The sequence below is a fragment of the Thamnophis sirtalis genome, unplaced genomic scaffold (assembly GCF_051295495.1).
Source record: "Thamnophis sirtalis isolate CommonGarterSnake01/CBP01778 unplaced genomic scaffold, rThaSir2_p1.2 scaffold_1, whole genome shotgun sequence".
Classification (NCBI taxonomy): Eukaryota; Metazoa; Chordata; class Lepidosauria; order Squamata; family Natricidae; genus Thamnophis; species Thamnophis sirtalis.
The window spans coordinates 95,956,805-95,976,209 of NW_028261381.1; the positions used below are offsets into that span (position 1 = coordinate 95,956,805).

The 19,405-nt window shown below is 40.3% G+C and overlaps 1 protein-coding gene across 1 annotated transcript; it reads right to left on the minus strand.

The window, feature by feature from the left end:
• Nucleotides 1-367: 367 nt before the first annotated feature.
• Nucleotides 368-19,064, minus strand: FGF3 (fibroblast growth factor 3). The gene is made up of 3 exons (XM_014066892.2): nt 18,797-19,064; nt 13,117-13,220; nt 368-832 (listed from the first exon to the last, which is right to left on the minus strand). The coding sequence occupies exons 1-3, from the start codon at nt 19,062-19,064 to the stop codon at nt 500-502; spliced, it is 705 nt and encodes a 234-aa protein (XP_013922367.1). The 3' UTR covers nt 368-499.
• Between the last annotated feature and the right edge of the window lie 341 nt (nt 19,065-19,405).

The following is a 19,405-nucleotide window of genomic DNA, read 5'->3' on the forward strand; positions in this document are numbered from 1 at the left end:
TAACTGGGCAAAGTATTATTTATAATAAATGAAAAAAATACAAAGAGCAAATATCTTACTAGAGCATCTAGTCTGTTTTGATGGAGAAAGGAAAGGATTTCCCCCCTAAAATAATTGTTTTCTCACAGGACGTTTTTGCCTAAACATAATTAAATGCTTATTAGAATAAAATCACAGGCCTATTATGGAATAGACCGAAATGCTCCTGGGGCATAAAATAATTCAGAAACTGGCAAGGAATACTCAAACTCATTATTTCATCATAATAACGTACATGCAAGCATGCTTTAATTTATTATATATCCTTAGCAATTGGATACACATCTAAACCATCTATTAGCAAGTATATTTGTGTGTGTGTGTGTGTGTATGTATGTGTTTACATAGAATCATTTGTAACTGGGTTCATATGGTTTAGCCAACAATATCCATGGAATAGTAGCTTCTTCTTTTTTGTCTTCAGATCCATCATGTTTCCCCCACACTTGCAGAATGCTTCCTACTGTCCTCTCCTTCTTCTCTGGTTCTTATTTAGTGGCTTCAGTAGGCTTTCTCTGTACTTAGCATTTGTATGGAATAGTTGGACCATATCATGGTCTTTGTTATCCAACACCCTGGGCAAAAAGAGAGATGATTTCTGGGTCCTACGAGTTTTGAAGCTCCTCCTGGGTCGTCCTTTCCCATTGATGGAGACATACCAGAGTCTCTCTGCACTAGCTTTGCGTTTGCTGCTAGTGCCATTGGGCACAGTCCGATACAAGCGGGATGCATAGGTGTTATAGCCCAACTCATGGATCCTTTCCACAAACTCACATTCTGCATTGTAGGTTTCCTGCAAAATAAGGACAGAAACCATCACTTTCAAAAAGCAAGCAGGAACAACTGCGAGGTACAAAGCTCACTGCATTTGTTCTTATGAACACTTTCAGTTAGGCTGAACATAAAAGCAATGTCCATTTATTTAGAAAAGAGTTTTGATATCCAATGACATATCCTGTTCTTATATATCAAACAAAGCAAAGAACACTAGTCTTTACTTTCTTGCCTTTCTTCATGTAATGATAACAGTGACTAGGAGATGATAAAAGCAAAAAAGTTTATTACAGTCTATTCTTGATTAATCCCATGATTGATCATACTTTGCCCGCCAAACAGAATGAAAATTAGTGCCCAATGCTACCAGAGAATACCACATTGACCGAATATATTTCTCTTACTCCTGCAACCCATATTTGACTTGTAAACCACCATAATTTACTAGGACCTCTGGTGGTTAACAGACAAGTATACATAGCATAATTTCCAGAATAAATAAATGAACACCTATAAAAACAATATCATAAGGAAAACCAAATGAGCGTAAACAGAAGCTCAAATGGTAACTACTAAGCCCACAAAATATTTTTGAAAATATGTTTTCAACCTCTTCCAAAACAACCAACCGAGAAACTACAGGTAGTCCTCAACTTACAATAGTTCACTTAGTGACCACTTGAAGTTACAACTGTACTGAAAAAAGTGACATGACCACACCTATGACTGTTGCAATAGCCCCATGGTCATGTGATTTACATATGGATGCTTGACAACTGACTCTCATTTATGACGGTTGCAGTGTCCTGGGGTCATGTGATTTCCTTTTGCAATTTTATGACAGGCAAAGTCAATGGAGAAACCAGATTCACTTAACAACCGTGTTACTAATTTAACAACTGTAGTGATTTACTTAACAAATGTGGCAAGAAAAGTTGTAAAATGGGAAAAACTCACTTAACAAATTACTTACTGAACATCATAAATGTTGGGCTCAATTTTGGTCATAGGTTGAGGACTACCTGTAGTCTAATTTCATCTGGGAGGCTGTTCTAGCAAATAGGGACTACCAAAGAAAAGGAACACTCTTCATGTTTCAACTCTCCAACACTCAATTTACTTCATAGAATTGGAGGTCCACCAATAAGTTATCCCAGGATAACTGAGTGAATTGTGCTATTACAATTGGAGACTGTAGCCTTAAAACTAACCTGATGCCAAATCATATAGGTCAAAATCAGCACTTTGAAATGCACTTGAAAGGGTACTGGAAGCCTATGTAAAACCTAAAACACAGGTATAATTCATTCCTTGTGATGTGTGCTACCTAATTAGTGTCCACTATATTTGAACTAATTGTTCTTTTCAGATAATCTTTTGAGGCAGCTCCAGTGGGGTCTAGGACAACTAGCTGAGGCCAACTTGCTGAAGGACAACTCGCCGTTGGATAATTCAATGCTGTATTAATCATTTCATTCAATTGCTTTTATCATTAGTGACCACGTTTTGATCAAAGTTATTGTGACTCCTGTATTTCTGGATTGAATTTCTTTATTTTAGTATTATTATTGCCCACAGTCCCATCAAAATTAATTCACTTCATTTGTTGATATGGTCCTGCAGTGAGTTGTCTCACAACGAGTTGGCCGTGGTGAGTTGGCTAAGGCAAGTTGTTTCATTCCAGCCCCAACTATAGTACATTGCAGTAATCTAAGTGAATGGTGAACAGGACATGAATTATTGTAGAGCCCTCTTCACTGTTGCACTTTAGTGAAAGGTAACTCTCACTTCAGGTTGCACTGCAACAAGTGAACCAATCACCATGGGCCATGAATGCAGAAAGAACCCTAAGTCATGGACTTGCTCCTTCAGAAGCATTGCTTCCTCATCTAGAGACACCACTAGGTGCTGACAGAGAGCCACAATGCATCGGACAGCAACTCAGTCAAATTTAGTTCAAATTTAACCTGTTCTGTCCCATCCAGATCCAGGCACGGGAACAAGATATCATCAGCATCTTTAGTCTTGCCCAGGGTAGCATACTAAATGATACCATACCCCAAACTGATTGGTGACCTCTCCCAGTGACTTCAGACAGTTGTTCTGCCTAGTAAGTAGTTCTTGCTGGAGAAAGAACTAAGCCATGAGGCAAGGGAGTGGCCACTGCCTCAGTCTCTACCATCAGCACCAAGTAAGCCACTTACTTATTCCAGGAAGGAATGGAACAGGGCTGTCAAACTCATGGCCTGTGGCTGGATGCATCACATGCTGGTCATGTGCAGGCCTGGTTTAGCAAGGAGAGGGGCAATCCCAATATGTCATCTGACGCTGCCATGACACCACAAGTTTGACACCCTTGGAATAGAACATTTGCAAAATAGTGCCTCCAGTACTGAATACTTGCAGGAAGTCGAGAAGGGTACAATGGTCAGTGGTACTAAAGGCTACTGAGAGGGCTAATAAGACCAGAGCAATACACAAGTCCCATCCGTCTCTCACCAATAGTCATCCCTTAGAGCAACTGATACTCTCTTTGTCTCACACCTAAGTCTGAACCATGATTGAAAGGGTGCCAGACAGTGGTGGGTTTCAAAAATTGTTCGAACCTACTCTGTGGGTGTGGCCTCCTTTGTGGGAGTGGCTTCCTGCCCATGTGACCGGATGGGAGTGGCTTGCCGCCCATGTGACCGGATATGAAGATGCCGACGACACTTGTCAGAACCACCTTAAATTACCTCACACACAGCACTGGCATGCATAAGAATATGATGTAAACTTGTTTTTTAAAAGGCATCTTTGGTTTCCGTTAAAACAACTTCAACACACGCAATGTTCTGATTGCACCACAAACGCAGTAGTCATCCTTACCTTTCACAGAGGCACTGAGTTTATAAATATGAGCTTGATAGTATAGGATAATCATATCCAAGGACCAGTGATGGGTTTCAAAAAGATTTGGAACCTCTTCTGTAGGTGTGGCCTGCTTTCCGGGTCCACTGGTGGAACCTCTTCTAACTGGTTCGGTAGATTTGATGAACCAGTTCTACTGAATAGGTACGAACTGGTAGGAACCCACCTCTGGTTCCAGATCATCATTTTCTCCCAGGACAATCTATAACTGCGATAGACATGGCCCACAACTATATTTTCTGAAATTAATTACATATTCTATTACTACACTTTGTTGAAACAGGAGGTTTTATTGGCAAGAAAAACTGGTAAGCCCTTTGTCATTACCTAAGTAAGGTGTTTTTTTTAAAATGATTGGGTAGTCCCTTGTTGCATTTTGTGACTATATTTTTTCCTCTACTACTAGTAACCTAGTTCACTTTTTAAAAAACTGATATCTTGGAGATATGTTGAAAATTCCTTTCATGCTAATTGCCAGCCTTCATTTCAGAAATGAAGCAAAAGATTTCATTACTTAGTAAAAGTAAAACAAGGTTCTAATACTGAATATTGGGGGGGGGGGGACCTAACAAACAAAAAACAAACTACTGGAGATTGTAAACAAACTAACACATTTTTAACCTTACTTCCAATTCTCTCAAAACCAAGGACAGTAGCAGTATAAGGTTAAGTACTTAAAATCTAGATGCGAGCTATCTATGAATGCCTCTTTATGCCAATTTCATAGATGCATTTCTTCATTTAGTTTCCAGTCCCCACATATTTCATTCCTGAATTTTGCAGTTCTAAATTCTCTGCATTTCTAAATATAATTGCTACTATTCTGGAATGATGTGGTTGTTGTTTTTTTAAGTTGTAGGGAATTCTCACTCAGCCCAGCAGATGGAGTAAATTTGCCTGTGAAATCAAGGCTGCAAATCTCATGCTTGAAAGTGCACTGCATAAGCAGACCACTAACACAGATTCGTTTACCAAAGCAGATAACACATAACTTCCCATACAGTCATTTATGATTTATTTTACTATTTGTGATGTGATGTGATATCAGAAAGAGGGAATCTATGAGGATGCTAAGCCAGAGTCTAATCTGATTTGAGCAATGTATTACTACATTGTACATTTCAGACAAAATAAGAATGTGTTGATGTATCCCCTGTCACATTTACCCAACAGTTTCTTCATTGTGCCAAGTAGATCTCGAACTTGTGCTCTAATCGCCCCAAAATATATTGTTTTAGGACTTCCAATTCATTGCCAAGGTCTCTGTTAAAACAATGTTTGCCATGATATATCATAAGCAATTTGTTTTTTAATTATTATGTTATTATTTATTAAATTTTTATGCCACCCATCTTCCTTGAAAGGTGACTCTGGGTAGCTTATTTATTTATTATTTATTTTATTTATATCCTGACTTTCCTTCAGGAGTTCAGCTGTTGTCACTTCCCATTAGGCCTGTCAGGTAAGTTGGACTTGGAAGCAGCAAAGTCACAAAGTGAGTTTTCATGGCTGGGGGCTGACTAGAACCCAGCACTTACGGTGACAGTCCATTGTTTAATCATTACAACAAATTAATTTCTACTGCCACAACTTATGCTGGACATATTTTGATCTCTCACTAAATGGAATAAGGCTGATCCGGAATGGAGAGCTTTGTGTGGTTCAGTTGTCACGGATCTCTTACTGGTCTAGAATTAGACATCGAGTCTTTCTTCACTTATACTGTGTTTTCCCAAAAATAAGACAGGGTCTTATTTTCTTTTGACATCCAAAATAAGTACTTGGCCTTATTTTCAGGGAGGTCTTATTATTTTTGAGGTGCAGAAGGCGATGAGCATAGTCACCTCATGGCTGCTGCTGCTGTGTTGCAATAATTTCGGGGGAGGGATTATTTTAGCACATGCGCTCAAAAGCCAGACTGAGTTTATTATCCGTGGAAGTCTTATTTTCAGGGGGAAAGGGTACTTCCTAAGGCCTTGTCTCCTCCCTAGTTTTCTCCCTAGTTTTCTACTTCCTAGAACTAGAACTACTAATTCTCCTTTTTTCCAATTTTCCCTTCCCAACACAGCTATTGTCAACAATTTTAATCTAGCTAACACTGGGGAGAATTTAAGTTTTTCTCCTAGACAGCTCAGTGTTTTGATTGATTGGTCCAACTCTTCATAGCAATAGGAAAGTTATCTACTTTAGTATTACTAGGTGTGAAAAGCTTCAATCTTGTCTTCCAAATGAGCTTCACTGAAAGAGTAAGGCTTCTCAGCACAAAATAATTAATGTACCCAAAACTGTATAAATATTAACCTCACTACCATCACCCCTGCCCTTGAAATTTAGATCCAACAACAGTCCAATTGCTACCATTTTCCCACAGGGGAACCCAACTATACTTCCAGTATGCAGAGTCTCCTATGTTTAAGTGAAGAAGATGCTTTTTTTTCATAGCGGGAAGTTTTTTATATCCATGTTGCTGTATCTGCATATGTCATGCATATTGATGTGGGCCCGTGCATGTATCAAAAAGATGTCTGCCAGCCTCCCTCTCCCACTCTCATTGTAGGAATCATCAGGGAGTCCTTTCAACTTTATTTAGCATCCCTATTAAAGGTAAAAGTAAAGGTTCCCCTCAAACATATGTGCTAGTTGTTCCCGATTCTAGGGGGTGGTGCTCATCTCTGTTTCAAAGCCAAAGAGCCAGCGCTGTCCAAAGATGTCTCTGTAGTGATGTGGTCAGCATGACTAAACACCAAAGGTGCACGGAACGCTGTTACCTTCCCACCAAAGGTGGTTCCTATTTTTCTACTTGCATTTTTACATGCTTTCAAACTGCTAGGTTGGCAGAAGCTGGGACAAGTAACAGGAGCTCACTCCGTTATGCGGTGCTAGGGATTCAAACCGCTGAACTGCCAACTTTTCTGATTGACAAGCTCAGTGTCTTAGCTGCTGAGCTACCGCGTCCCTTCAAGACATTAATTATTACCAAATTGGATCTTGGGGAACTCCAAATGTGATTTGCATGAAAAATATTTAATTGCCTTGGACTCATATTATCAAAACTATTTTTTAATTTGGACACTACCCTATCAGTCTTCATGCAATTTAGCAAACTGTTTTTCATGGTGTTTTTTTTTCTGGTTATGTATCTGGAGTGTTTGTTGATTTACTTGCAGGATCCATCTCTCTATGTTGATCAAGTTCAAGCAGTTCTTTAATATCTTTCTTATTAGAGTCTCTATACTAAAATAGTTAAGCGTTTCTTTGGTCTATCTTTATTGGACTTTTGGGCTACTATTGTCACTATTGGATACTTTGGGCTACTATTTCTTTGAAAGGAATTAAGATGGATCCAAGGATTAAGCTGCTTGGTTCTTTGCCAACATTTATCATAGATTTGATGTGCCTTCCGAAACTCTTGGGATAAGAACAAAAATTCCTTCCCTGACATCAGATCCATACACAATGAGAATAAGACCATATATGCACACTCAGATGACCTTCAACAGAAGTCTTATTCTCTCTCTTTCCTGCATTTTTCTTTGGAATAGGGAAAACTATCCCACAGTAATCGTCCCTTCTGGATGGGCTGTTACTGTCCTTTTCCTCTTTTCAAGGATCCTGAAAAAGAGTTTCTTTGGGTTTTATAACTAATCTACAAGGTCTTATGTAATCTGGTGGTACTTGATTATTTCTCTAAACAACTTATTTTATTCCATACTTTGTCCATGTTCCATCCTTTAGATATCTTCACATTTTCTGAAATCGTGAGAATTACTTTTGAAAAAGGCTTAGAATCCACTCTGTATTTTTTAACATTTTATTTCAACTACAGTATAGAGGACATAAAATTACTCCATCCTGCACAGTGATAAAGCCAAAATAATAATCTTTGTGGTTGTTATGTAAATCACTGAGACAACTGGGTTGACGTCTACTTACACTGAATTTGCTTATAATAATTCAGTTCATGCATCCACTCAAATGTTGCTGATTTAGACCACCTATTACAGCTACAGCTATCATCCATATCAGTTACCAAATATTTCATGACTTTCCCCATTCTAAAGACCATGGGTCCCCAACCCCTGGGCCATAGGCCACCATTGGGCCTTGTGTCATTTGGAACCAGGTTGCAGAAGTGGTGGGCAAGTACACACATGCATGCACCTCTCCACTTGCCCGACCAGCAGGCAAGGGCATGGGAGAGGCATGCATGCATGCCACTGGCACAAATGAAGCTTTGTGCATGTGCTAGTCAACTGCTACTGGGCAGAACCATCCCTCCCTCCGTCCCATGGGTCTGCAAAGGTTGGGATTCTCTTAAGAACTTCAAACCACTTAGTGTCTTAAGGATCAACCAGATCAAGTCAAGGTCTCCAGAAGTATTCTCCTGATCACCCAACAGTTCCCTCCATGGCTGTTGGACACAATATCTGGTTTTCTCATAGATTTCTTCCCTCCACACAACCCTCTGAGTAATGGAAGACCAGGTTTGTTAGACCATTCCCTTTAATTTCACAAATCAATCCCATGGCCTTTTGTCTACAGCTTCCCTTTTTCCATCAGCTGAAAATAAATGATTTCTACCATTCCCTCCTGGTACTGGAATACTTCATTGCTCCTAATACAAGGACACAAGAAGGAGGAAGAAGTCAAGCCAGGACCTATTTTAGGCTTATGGCACGGGAAAACCAGCCTGGAATATTTGATTAATTGGGAAGACATTGTAGATGCAAATCATATCTCCTTTGAGATTTTCATTTTTATACACTCATGTTTCCCGATTAGCTAATCAATATTGCCAAGATTTTTGATTCTGATGTGAAAGAGGAGCTGATTGGAGACAGCATGGGAGATATTTCTTACAACTAATGAAAGAAAATGCACAAAAGTGCCCCAATTTAAAGAAGAGAGGGAGATTTCGTAGTACAAGGAGTTCCTAAGAGAAAATTAAACATTGTCCAAGAGACAAAAAGATTGAGAGACCAGGAAGGGAGACGTCATCTATCACAGCTGAAGAAGAGATGGAGAACTGTCCTTCCTAATACTTCGGTTAGAAGAGAGCCACCAGGAAAACTTCAGAAAAGAAATTGAAATAAAAAAAGATTACAATCGTCTCCACCCAAGCAGAATCAGAATGGAATCAGCATCAAATCATATGATATCTTGAAAAGCAAAGGGGGAATCAAAGGAGAAAATCAGGAGGGAGATGGCATAAAAAAGTAAGACCCAGCAGTTCCTAATTATTATATAAGCAATAAACAGATGCTTCCCAATCTTAAAGCCATTGAAATAACAGCCAAATTTCTAATGGATTCAAAAGGCAAGAGGAAAAAGCCTAGAATCTAGAAACTCCAGCAGCAGATTATTTATAAATTGGTCTTGCTGTCAGAGGCCTCATTTCTGCAATAGTGCTAAAAAATCTAGAAATAGAATCCTATTCCAGTATTGAGGAACGGCTTTATCAGTATTTCTCATCCTCAAGAATGCTGACTGAGGAATTCTGGGAATCGAAGTCCACACATCTTAAAATTTCTGAGGCTGAGAATCACTGGGTTATACTGCTGTCAAGAAGCACTGAGCTTACCTCTGCTCCTAAAAGTCACAATTGTGTCAGTATTTCAAAGAAAAATATTCCCATGTATAGGCCAATTGCCTATATTATAAAGACTTGCACATACAAGGTTAAAGTTTAGGTTCCCCTTGTACATATGTGCTAGTCATTCCCAACTCTAGTGGGCAGCACTCATTTCTGTTTCAAAGCCGAAGAGCCAGCATTGTCCATAGACGTCTCCATGGTTATGTGGCCAGCATGACTAAGGTGACTAGACGTCCCGATTTCAGCATGACAATCACGCTTTATAACAATTTGTCCCATTTCCTGCTGCATTTTTAAAAAGTCCCGGTTTTCTGGCTTCATGTTGAAAGCCCAGTGGATTTGCTTAAGAAATCCTAACCAGGGCAAGACAAAAGACACCCTGTCTAATCCCTCTCTCTGTCTCAGCACTTTCATTGAAGATATTAAAACGTTAAAGCAACAAAACGGACCTCCCCCCGGCGCTTTTACCTCATTTTATAAGAAAAAAATGATCTAGTACCATAGAGCTGCAGGAAATGGCTAGAGAGGTTACTTCCTGGATTTTCCGGAGGGGAGGGGCATGGAAGTTGGAGGTCTGCTCCGGAAAATGGTGGCATTTTCCCCTGACTAATTTCACCATTTCAATTTGCTCAGTTCTTTGTATTAACAGGAACATCATTCTGGATTCACTTAAGAACTGTGGCAAGAAAGGTGATATAATGGGCTTAGTGACCAAAGTTACAATGGCATTGAAAAAAGTGACTGATGACCATTTTTCACACTTAGCGACCATTTTCACACTTAGTGACCATTGCAGCATCCTCATGGTCATGTGATCAAAATTTTGATGTTTGGTAACAGTTACAATTTATATTTGTAAACCCCCCCCCCCCGGTCAAAGGTGTCCCTCTTTACCAGTCTGAAAATCTGGTCACCTTAACCATCACCAAACAGCCTACGGTGGCAGCAGCAATAAGGTGTGTGTGTGTGTGTGTGTGTGTGTGTGTGTGTGAGAGAGAGAGAGAGAGAGAGAGAGAGAATTGTGTTGTGCTCTGACTACGCACTTCCTTGCCCACTTTCCCTCTGGCTGCCCGCAGCAAGTTCTCCTTATGGTGAATTGGCTATGTTGAATTACCCTGCAACAACTTGGCAGTGGTAATTTGTCAGAGGTAACTTGGTGGTAGCAAGCATGGCCATGCCAAGCTGGCCATGCTGAGCTGGCCACACCGAGTTAGCCATTCCAGCAACAATCATAAATGCATAAAGTAAAGGTAAAAGTTCCCCTCGCACATATGTGCTAGTTGTTCCCAACTCTAGGGGGTGATGCTCATCTTCGTTTCTAAGCCAAAGAGCCAGAGCTGTCCGAAGACATCTTCATGGTCATGTGACCGGCATGACTAAACACCAAGGTGCACAGAATGCTGTTTCCTTCCCACCAAAGGTAGTCCCTATTTTTCTACTTGCATTTTTACATGCTTTCAAACTACTAGGTTGGCAGAAGCTGGGACAAGTAACAGGAGCTCACTCCATTATGTGGCACTAGGGATTCGAACCGCCGAATTGCTAACCTTTCTGATCGACAAGCTCAGTATCTTAGCCGCTGAGCATCCCTAAATGCATGCTGGTTGCCAAACACCCAAGTGGCAATCACAAGACCACAGATCGTGCAATCAATGGCATAAATGCAAGGATTGGTCCCAAAGCTGTTTTTTCCAATAGTCATAACTTTGAACAATCACTAAACAAGGCAGTCAGTAAGCAAGGACTACTTGTAATAATAGAATCATTAAAAGTCTGGTTGTACTTACCTCTTCCTCCATCAGTGAATTAGGGAGGCTTCTGCATGAGTTGCTTCCGAATGCTATTTGTGAGCTTATAAAATAGCCCCCCTTTTGTCTGGCAATGGCTCCTGATGGATATCTCAGTCAGGGGCATATTGCTCACTTTCTACCATTTTAATGCTTACATAGAACAGTTCATAGAATAGAATAGAATTCTTTATATTCTTTATAGAAATTATGACCTGTTAATAAAACTGGACTCTTAATTTCCACTTTAAAAAAGGAACTTTTATTTTATTCCTTTTTAACTATACTTTTATTACTAATTAACTATTTAGAGAACTCCTGTTGCTTATTCACCACTTACTTCAAAAGCTACTTTGTGATAAGATTACAGGGATTGTGACATCACAGTATTTAAATAGATCAATTATTTCACTACTTTGAGTTGATCTCCAGTAACTAATTGAGAATGGCTTTAAGTAGCACATCTCTCAATTTTAACATCTCAGCTGGAAAGGAAAGCTACCTGATGCCAGCGTCAAGGGGAGTGTTAAAAATATTCTAGTGCTGTGCTAAGGTAGAATATAAGTCTACAAAGTAAATAAATAAATAATATTTTATCTCAATCACCTTAACTGATGCTATTGTTCCTATGTTTCTTTTTCTTTTTTAAGACATGGGATGAAAAGAGGGAAAACATTTGAATTTCCAAGGAACAAATTATGCAGAGTTTCTGCTCCTGTTCTGCTTGCATGAAGTTAAATAATATTCTACATCTGTGATGACAAGCCTTTGGAACGAATGCCACAGGTGGCACACAGAGCCTCTCTGTGGGCACGAGAGTCATCACCCCAGCTCAGCTCCACCGCCTCCCACCAGCCAGCTCATTTTTGGGTCTCTGCCATGCATACACAGGGGGTGGGGCGCATGAAGGAGATGCACACACATGCACGAAAGTGGGTGTCATGCACCCATGTGCATGGGGGGTGGAGTGCAGGAGTCATGCATGCATGCACAGGGATGTGGGGAGCATGAGCTTGTGAACACATATGTGGGGGCAGGGAAGCATGGGGGGGTTGCACATGCATTTACAGGGTGGAATTGTTTCTTGATGATCTCCTTACCTGAATCAATTATTTACAATCGCTAAACCAAAGGTCCTCAAAACTTAATTGTTTTGTTTTTAATATGTAAGTAGGGGGTGGGGGAGCATGGGGGGATTGTTCACGCATGTCTCGAGGGTGCGGGGAGCACAGGGGGTCACGTGCATGCATAGGCCAGGGCACCTGGAGGGTCACGTGTGCATGCACCAAGTGAGGAGGTTGCGGGAGGGATCATGCACAGTACATTATGGGTGCGCGCACACACACACTTTAGGCGCACAATGACAAAAAGGTTAGCCATCACTGTTGTATATTAATCTTATTATGGAATAGTAAAGAGTAGATTCTCAGTTTGCTCCAATGTGCCTTCACAGCAATATCTTTGCAATCCAGGGATTTGCAGAATGATTGACACATTTATTCAACCTGTAAGTGCCTCTGGATCCACTTCTCTGCCATTAGGTCCCAGTTTTATGGGTTCTAAAAATTGTTTTTGCAAATGAGTCTCCTTTTTGGAAAAGTTTCCTTGTCACATCATCAGTTCTACAATTCCTTGATGATCTCCTTACCTGAATCAGTTGCTTACAATCCCTAAACCAGAAGTCCTCAAAACATAAATGTTTTATTTTTAATGTGTAAGTAGGATTATTTGAATTCAGATCCTGCTGCACACATGAAAAGTGAATGAATGTGCCTCATGCTTGCAGTCATGTTTCAGCTAAAAGATTCTAAGTAGTGGCTGCTTAATCCCTCAAATAAAACCAAAGCACATATTTTTGTTCTTTACAAATGTCCCTCCATAGGCACCTAGTATTTCTGCCCTTTTGACTACAATGGACTTTAAATCCCCATTGAAAATGATGGGCACTCTACTTGGTGGATGCTTTAGCTGGCTTGCCATAGTTAAGATGCCTCTGTTTTAAATAGTACTTACTGAAGCATAAAGTCGGCCTCTTTTGTTCATAGCCAGGTATCTGCCCGAAAAACAGCCTTTGATAGCAACAATCCCAATGTCCACTGCAGTTATTTCCAGAATACCTAAAAGGAAAATGTAAGAGCTATTTAGATGACTTACAGATGTATCATTTCATTGCATATTGGTATTGTTGTTATTTTACAAATTTTAGAAACTTTAAATGCTACAAGCCAAGGAAATCAGAGGGAAATCCTTAACCTTATTCAGAAATGAGCACATATGGACTATTTTTTTTTGCTTCATATTGAACAAGTTCTAAGTTTTTGTTTATCTTTGTGAAAGGTTCCCCCTCACCATTCAAATGATAAGGTAGCCTAGCCTTCTGAGTATCATTTGACCAACATTTGACCTAATCAATATCTTCAGAATTGGTATTTCTTTATGCAAAGTCTCTTTTATTTCAACTGTCTCTCCAATAGAGTTGAAACATCCTCCCATTTTACTACAAGAAAAAAATGAAAATAATGTATTATTGACTGACACTTGAAGCGAGCAGGAATTTGGACCCAGTTTTTTCCCCCTGACTCTTAAACTAGTAATATTAAACTATCTTAAATGTTACTTCCACGTGGAAATCATTATGCTTAGTAACACCACCACACAACATATCAGCATTTACTCGAACATTCATAATCAATTTCAGATGATTGAAAATGACAACACTCAAGACGATAAGATGGGAATTGTTAGAAATACTAGTAAATCCACAGCTATTTGATTGAGACGGAAAGAAAAAGAAAGAAAGAAAGGCTCTGACATTGAACTAGAGGTTCACCTAATCCTATATGTTTATAAAAACTTTAAATCCCCTTTAATGCCTTTCTTATGGGTCCAAGAGTGCTTGACTTATTGAAACAAATCACAAAGCTGCCCATTTGGGGACAATGTCCTTGTTGAGGTTTCTGGAGGACAAAATGGAGGAAGACAAGAGGCTGCCACATCTAAGAGCTTGGATGGACAATGAAGGGTGGTAGTCAGTTAGAATTCAGTGTATCCTTGGGGAAAGGACAAAGTACCTCCAATTCAGAGAATGGAACTTTTTTAAACTATGAAAGAACCAAGAAAGATTGCACATATTATTTATCATAGGACTGTTCTAAACATTATACTGAATAACAACAACTCTGTAATGCAGATACAACATTTACAGAGGTATAGGGCAGGCAATCCTTGCTCTCAATCTAGTGCTCATGCTTACACACACCTATATCCACACACATACATCTCACACTCATACACAGAGGAACCAAAGTTAAGGTGGTGGACTATAACGGGGAGATCCAGGTTCCAGTCGTCCCTTAGGAATGGAAGTTGGATTGTATCTCTTTATCTCTTTGCTTTAAATTTGGAATTTGAGAAATATGTATCTGGCACTGCACCAGCACAGGAGACTGTGGTCCATAACGTTCCATGAAAATGACTATACCATGCAGAGGATTAATTTGGGTTGATAATAATATCACACATGGTGATAAGGAGAGAGACAGGGACCAAAAAAAAAGACTCAGTTTAAGGCCCACAGAACACTGCTTAATTTTTTAAAAAGTCATTTCAAAAAAGTCACAAGAGGAGACATGTTTTACATACCTGTAAAATGCATATATTACGTTTATAGGCATTTCTTGGGGAGGGAATCTTTAATTGTATGTGGAATAATTAATAATTTGAGAAAATAAATTAATAGGATAGAAATGATACACAAAGAGATTTATTATTTACATTTCAGATTATGCCACCACCTATTTCATCAATTCCCTATCGATACCATCCCATGTAGTCAACATTTTAAATCCTGAAGTTCTGAAATTCTGTTAGTACTTTAAAATTGTCTTGGCAACAGCACATACTGTATATCCATACAACTCTTCTCAGAATATAATGTTCAAAATAAATTATACCTGTTGGGATGATTTAGTATTTAATATAAATCATATTTCTGCTATTGGAATAACTCCATTAGCAGAAGCTATGGCAATAGAGCAGTATCAGAGATAGAAAGGCCTTATCTGAGCCTCAAATTCAGCCATTATTGTGGACACCTATGTTCACACAATGTTACACCGAGAAACAAAAGTATGTAAATTAGATTGTTCCATTGGAACTAATGGAAAACCATGAACTTCATCTTGCTCCCTGTTAAACAAGCACAGTGTAAGGTTTTGACTATTTCCATTATTAAACATTTAGCAATGATTAATGCATACCATAGAAAGGGAGACTACTAACTCCATCATGTGGCTATCACTGTCTCAGACATCATCATCTTAAATATGAACATATAGTGCCTATTTGTTTGGTCCTCTAAGTGATAGTTTTTATGCAGAACTCCAGATGAAATGAAGATTTTGTCTCTCATCATTTATCTTTTTAATAGGAAGGTCATCTTAGATTTACCAAGCACGACAAAGTGGGATAAAAATCTTTAATGCAAATAACTGCAGAAAGTGGGGGAGAGGGATATTAATGGTGGAAACTGACTCTCAGCTTGAGCCAGCCCTCTATTGGTCACTAGCATTTTAAGACATATATGTAGACTGCCAATATTTAAACTTATTATGTTTAAAGTGTTAATAGAACTATTGTTTGAGCCATCAGGGTTCTTTCAGATTGGTAAGCTCCACTTAAGACTGCATTCACTGATGCTTACTTGGTGAATTCGTCCATAGAGGCCACAGAAGATCCAGAGATAGCTCCTAATCTCTCTTTCTCCTTCATCTCTGTAACTGAAAACATTTAGCAAAGGAGATAGCTGTTTTTTTTTTTTTTTTACAGATCAAGTGGAAGTGTCCAGGTGAAGATTTGGCTGTTCTACATCTTAAAGGCTTATGTTAAAACGTTCCCTTTCAAGGCACAGTCTTAACCCTTTTCTGCAATGCAGCCTGCATATATCAACAGAGTAGTGATATAATAGAGAATCCTATATTGCACATGAGATTTGTCCTACTGAATGTTTGGGGGAAAGTGCTTTCTTTCATTCATTGGAAGTCATTTCTATTTAAATCTGTCCCAGCAAGGGTCCTTTTTACAAGGTCAACCACAGAAAATGATATTATTTTCTCCTCTCATAGCATCTTTGCTTAGCCTAAGGGTAACTTCCATCTAATGCACCTAAAAGCTGGGTGTGTGTGCAGACTCTTATATTTCATCATTTGGAACAGTTAAGGGAACATTCAACACTTTCTATTCCAATTGGTTTTAATTCATAGTAATTGGTTTTTTTAAACTTTAGCTAGGTCATGCTGTCAATGATACTTCATTGATAGGTGAACATCTACATAAGGAGGATAGAAATAATAGAAAAGTCTGCCTTGGTGCCTATCATACATACATGCCTGGTATTCCTGGGTGCCAATGCATCAGAAGATGCAATCAATCCGATTTCTGAATGCCATGTCTACCTTGCAAGGGAAAACAATGTTTTCTTCAACTGATCTGTCGCTTGTAAGTGCTATTTCCTTAAACAGGGCATAATTTCCTCTGCCCTAAATACCCAAACTTTGCCAAGACAAACAAAACAAGATTAATGGGAGGAAAGGAGAGAACAGAAAACCAAACACCAGGATGAGATGAACAGACTGAAGTGTGAAAGTCATCTTGATGTGTTATTTACACATCTTTTGGGATAGTCACCCTGACCCTCCACCCCCACATATCCAGCTTTGTGTCATGAAGGGAAGAAGGGATCTAAAGCCTTAAAGAGCCATGGGAAATCACACTTTCTGGCCAAGGAAACCAAGTGACAGCCACTTACTTATCCTGGGCTTTTGCAAATTCCAGAGTGCAAGTTTTGTTTTTTAACTGAGGCTCCCAACTGCAGAACTATATCCTTAGAGAGAAGGGAAGGGTAGTAGGGAAAGCAGAGGTGCTGAGGTGCAGTGCAAAGATTTCTAACAGCAGGGATGAAAAGAAAGAGTTTATCCCAAGGAGGAAGCCCAGTGGACTCTACTTGCCCATTCTGCAAAGTGAACAATATTCTATTTCAAGAAAACCTGAAAATCCTTTTCTTTGTATTTCAAGAACTCTAGCCAAGCATCCAAAGGAATCGCCTGGGATCTGTGTGTGTAACATAAACTGGTTACACAAAATCATTTCTGTTCCTCTATTCTCATCATCCAATAGCAAGAGAGAAGCTTCTTTTACACCACCACCCACAAAACACAATTGCCAAGCCTAATGCCCTACAGATAATATTACATCACAATTTCCATTTTGATTGGAGATTGGGTCCAAGACGTTAGGTGTTACCAGGCTAGTTAAAATTGTGATTCGGTGAAAGATTCTTTCTTCCACACCTACATTCCACAAAGACTATTTTACCTTAAGTTCTAAGTGACCACTAAATATTCACTATACCAAATGAGAAGTAGAAATAGAGGAAGATAACTCAAAAGCTACTAAGACTCACAATCTCAGACACAATTGTAAATGGAACTGAACTCTTTCCCAGGGTATTCTACAAGGGTTGAAAATTTGGGGGTAAAGTAATTCTAAGGCTAACTTCCAAATGTTATTTCAAGTCTCCAGTGTATTCTGTGCTCCTAACAACCTAAGTCTGCTTCATTGGGGAGGTCACAGGAAAATCTATATTGTCCCAGTTCACAAACAGCCTCCTAATTTAGGAGCTTTTTTAGTTGCTCCAGAAGTAGGAAACAATGTTAATATGGTGAAAATGAAACAGCAACCTTCTCCTCTGTTAGGACAAGCATCTCTTGACAGTCATGTTTGGGAGATTCTTGACTGTCAATCTGGAGATCTGACTGTCCTGACACATATTCTATAGACCTTTTTGCCTTGGGTATCAAGAAGGTTAACATCTGAATTGTTATCAATTTCCTGATGGGAATATATTTGCTAGATTTTGGGGTTTTATACTTGTTCCTTTATTCCAAGGATTTCTTTCCTAGTCGTTTCTCCCTAGCATGCTTAAGCAGAATTGAAGCACTGGGAAGAATTTTCCTCTCCCAACCACAGTAAAACGTCCTGGCTGTAAAGGCATCTCCTCTAGCTAAATCACCCATTCTAGATCTTGCCCAGAGATCGCCTTTGATATGGATGGGGCAGGCAAGCTCTGAATGTTTGTTGTGGCTTCGATCTGGTTTTAGGATAAGCCGTGGTCTTGGCTGGCATCTCTCATCAGCTCTCAACCGACATCCCTGAGCCGCTTTGCGTTCTTCGGGGCCTGAGCAGACATTTCTACACATCAATGCTAATCCAGCAACTGCCGCGACTCGAACTTTTCTACAGAAGGACTACAAAGCGCCTTGGGCGCCCTGAACAGAAAGGCGACAAAAATTGTCTCTCTCTCTCTCTCTCTCTCTTTCTTTCTTTCTTTCTTTCTTTCTTTCTTTCTTTCTTTCTTTCTTTCTTTCTTTCTTTCTTTCTTCCTCTTTCTTTCTTTCTTTCTTTCTTTCTTTCTTTCTTTCTTTCTTTCTTTCTTTCTTTCTTTTTTTGTGAAATAAATGAACGGCGTTTGAGCCCTGGCATCCGAGAACAGCAATACTGCTTCCTCGGAAATCAGGACCAACGAAGCACCGGGGGCTTCGATTCAAGAGGGAGAGCAAAGGGGCTAAAATTAGCGGGCAGCTGCGGGGGACGGGCAGAGCAGGGCGGAAGAGAGAAGCCACCCCAAGGTACTCACTGAAGACGCTGTTCTTCTCCAAGGTGCCGTTGATTTTGCCGTTGGCATGGATCTGAAGGTGGTACTTAGTGGCGCAGTAGAGCTTCCTCCGCCGGGGCGCTCCGCCGAGATGCTCGTAAACGCCGCCGCGCCCGCCGGCATCTCTGCGCCAGCGCGGGTCGCACGCTTCTCCTTCTCGGGCACAGGCAGGAGCCGGCGGAGGCAGCTCGGCAGCGAGCAAGCCCGGCGCCTGCAAGAGACTCAGCAGGACGAGCCAGGTTGTCACCATTGTGCATGATGGCCGAGGCGGCGCTCAGCTCGGAGCGGAGGACAAGCCCGCCGGACCCATTCAAGAGGTCTGAGTTGGAGAGGAGGCAGCCCGCCGAAGTCGCACAGGCGCACCGGATCCGGTGGGGACGACTGACTGGGCTAGTCGTCCTTCGTGGCTGCGGCTTTCGCTGGCAGCGCGGGGGGACAAGCGGGGGAGGCTGTTTGTTTGTTTATTTGTTTCAATCAGCGTCGATTTTGTCCCCCTCCTCTTCCTCCTCCTCCTCCTCTCACCCCCACCACCCAAAGACCCAAATCTGTTTTAGATCTGAGCGAACTGAAAGATGCCGGGGAAGTCTCCAC

Coding starts and splice junctions, on each gene's coding strand:
- FGF3 (XM_014066892.2), bottom strand. CDS start 19,064: ATGGTGACAACCTGGCTCGTCCTGCTGAGTCTCTTGCAGGCGCCGGGC. Junction 13,221..18,796: donor GGAGAAGAACAGCGTCTTCA/GTGAGTACCTTG, acceptor TTTTCCTTTTAG/GTATTCTGGAAATAACTGCA. Junction 833..13,116: donor GAGGCCGACTTTATGCTTCA/GTAAGTACTATT, acceptor CTTATTTTGCAG/GAAACCTACAATGCAGAATG.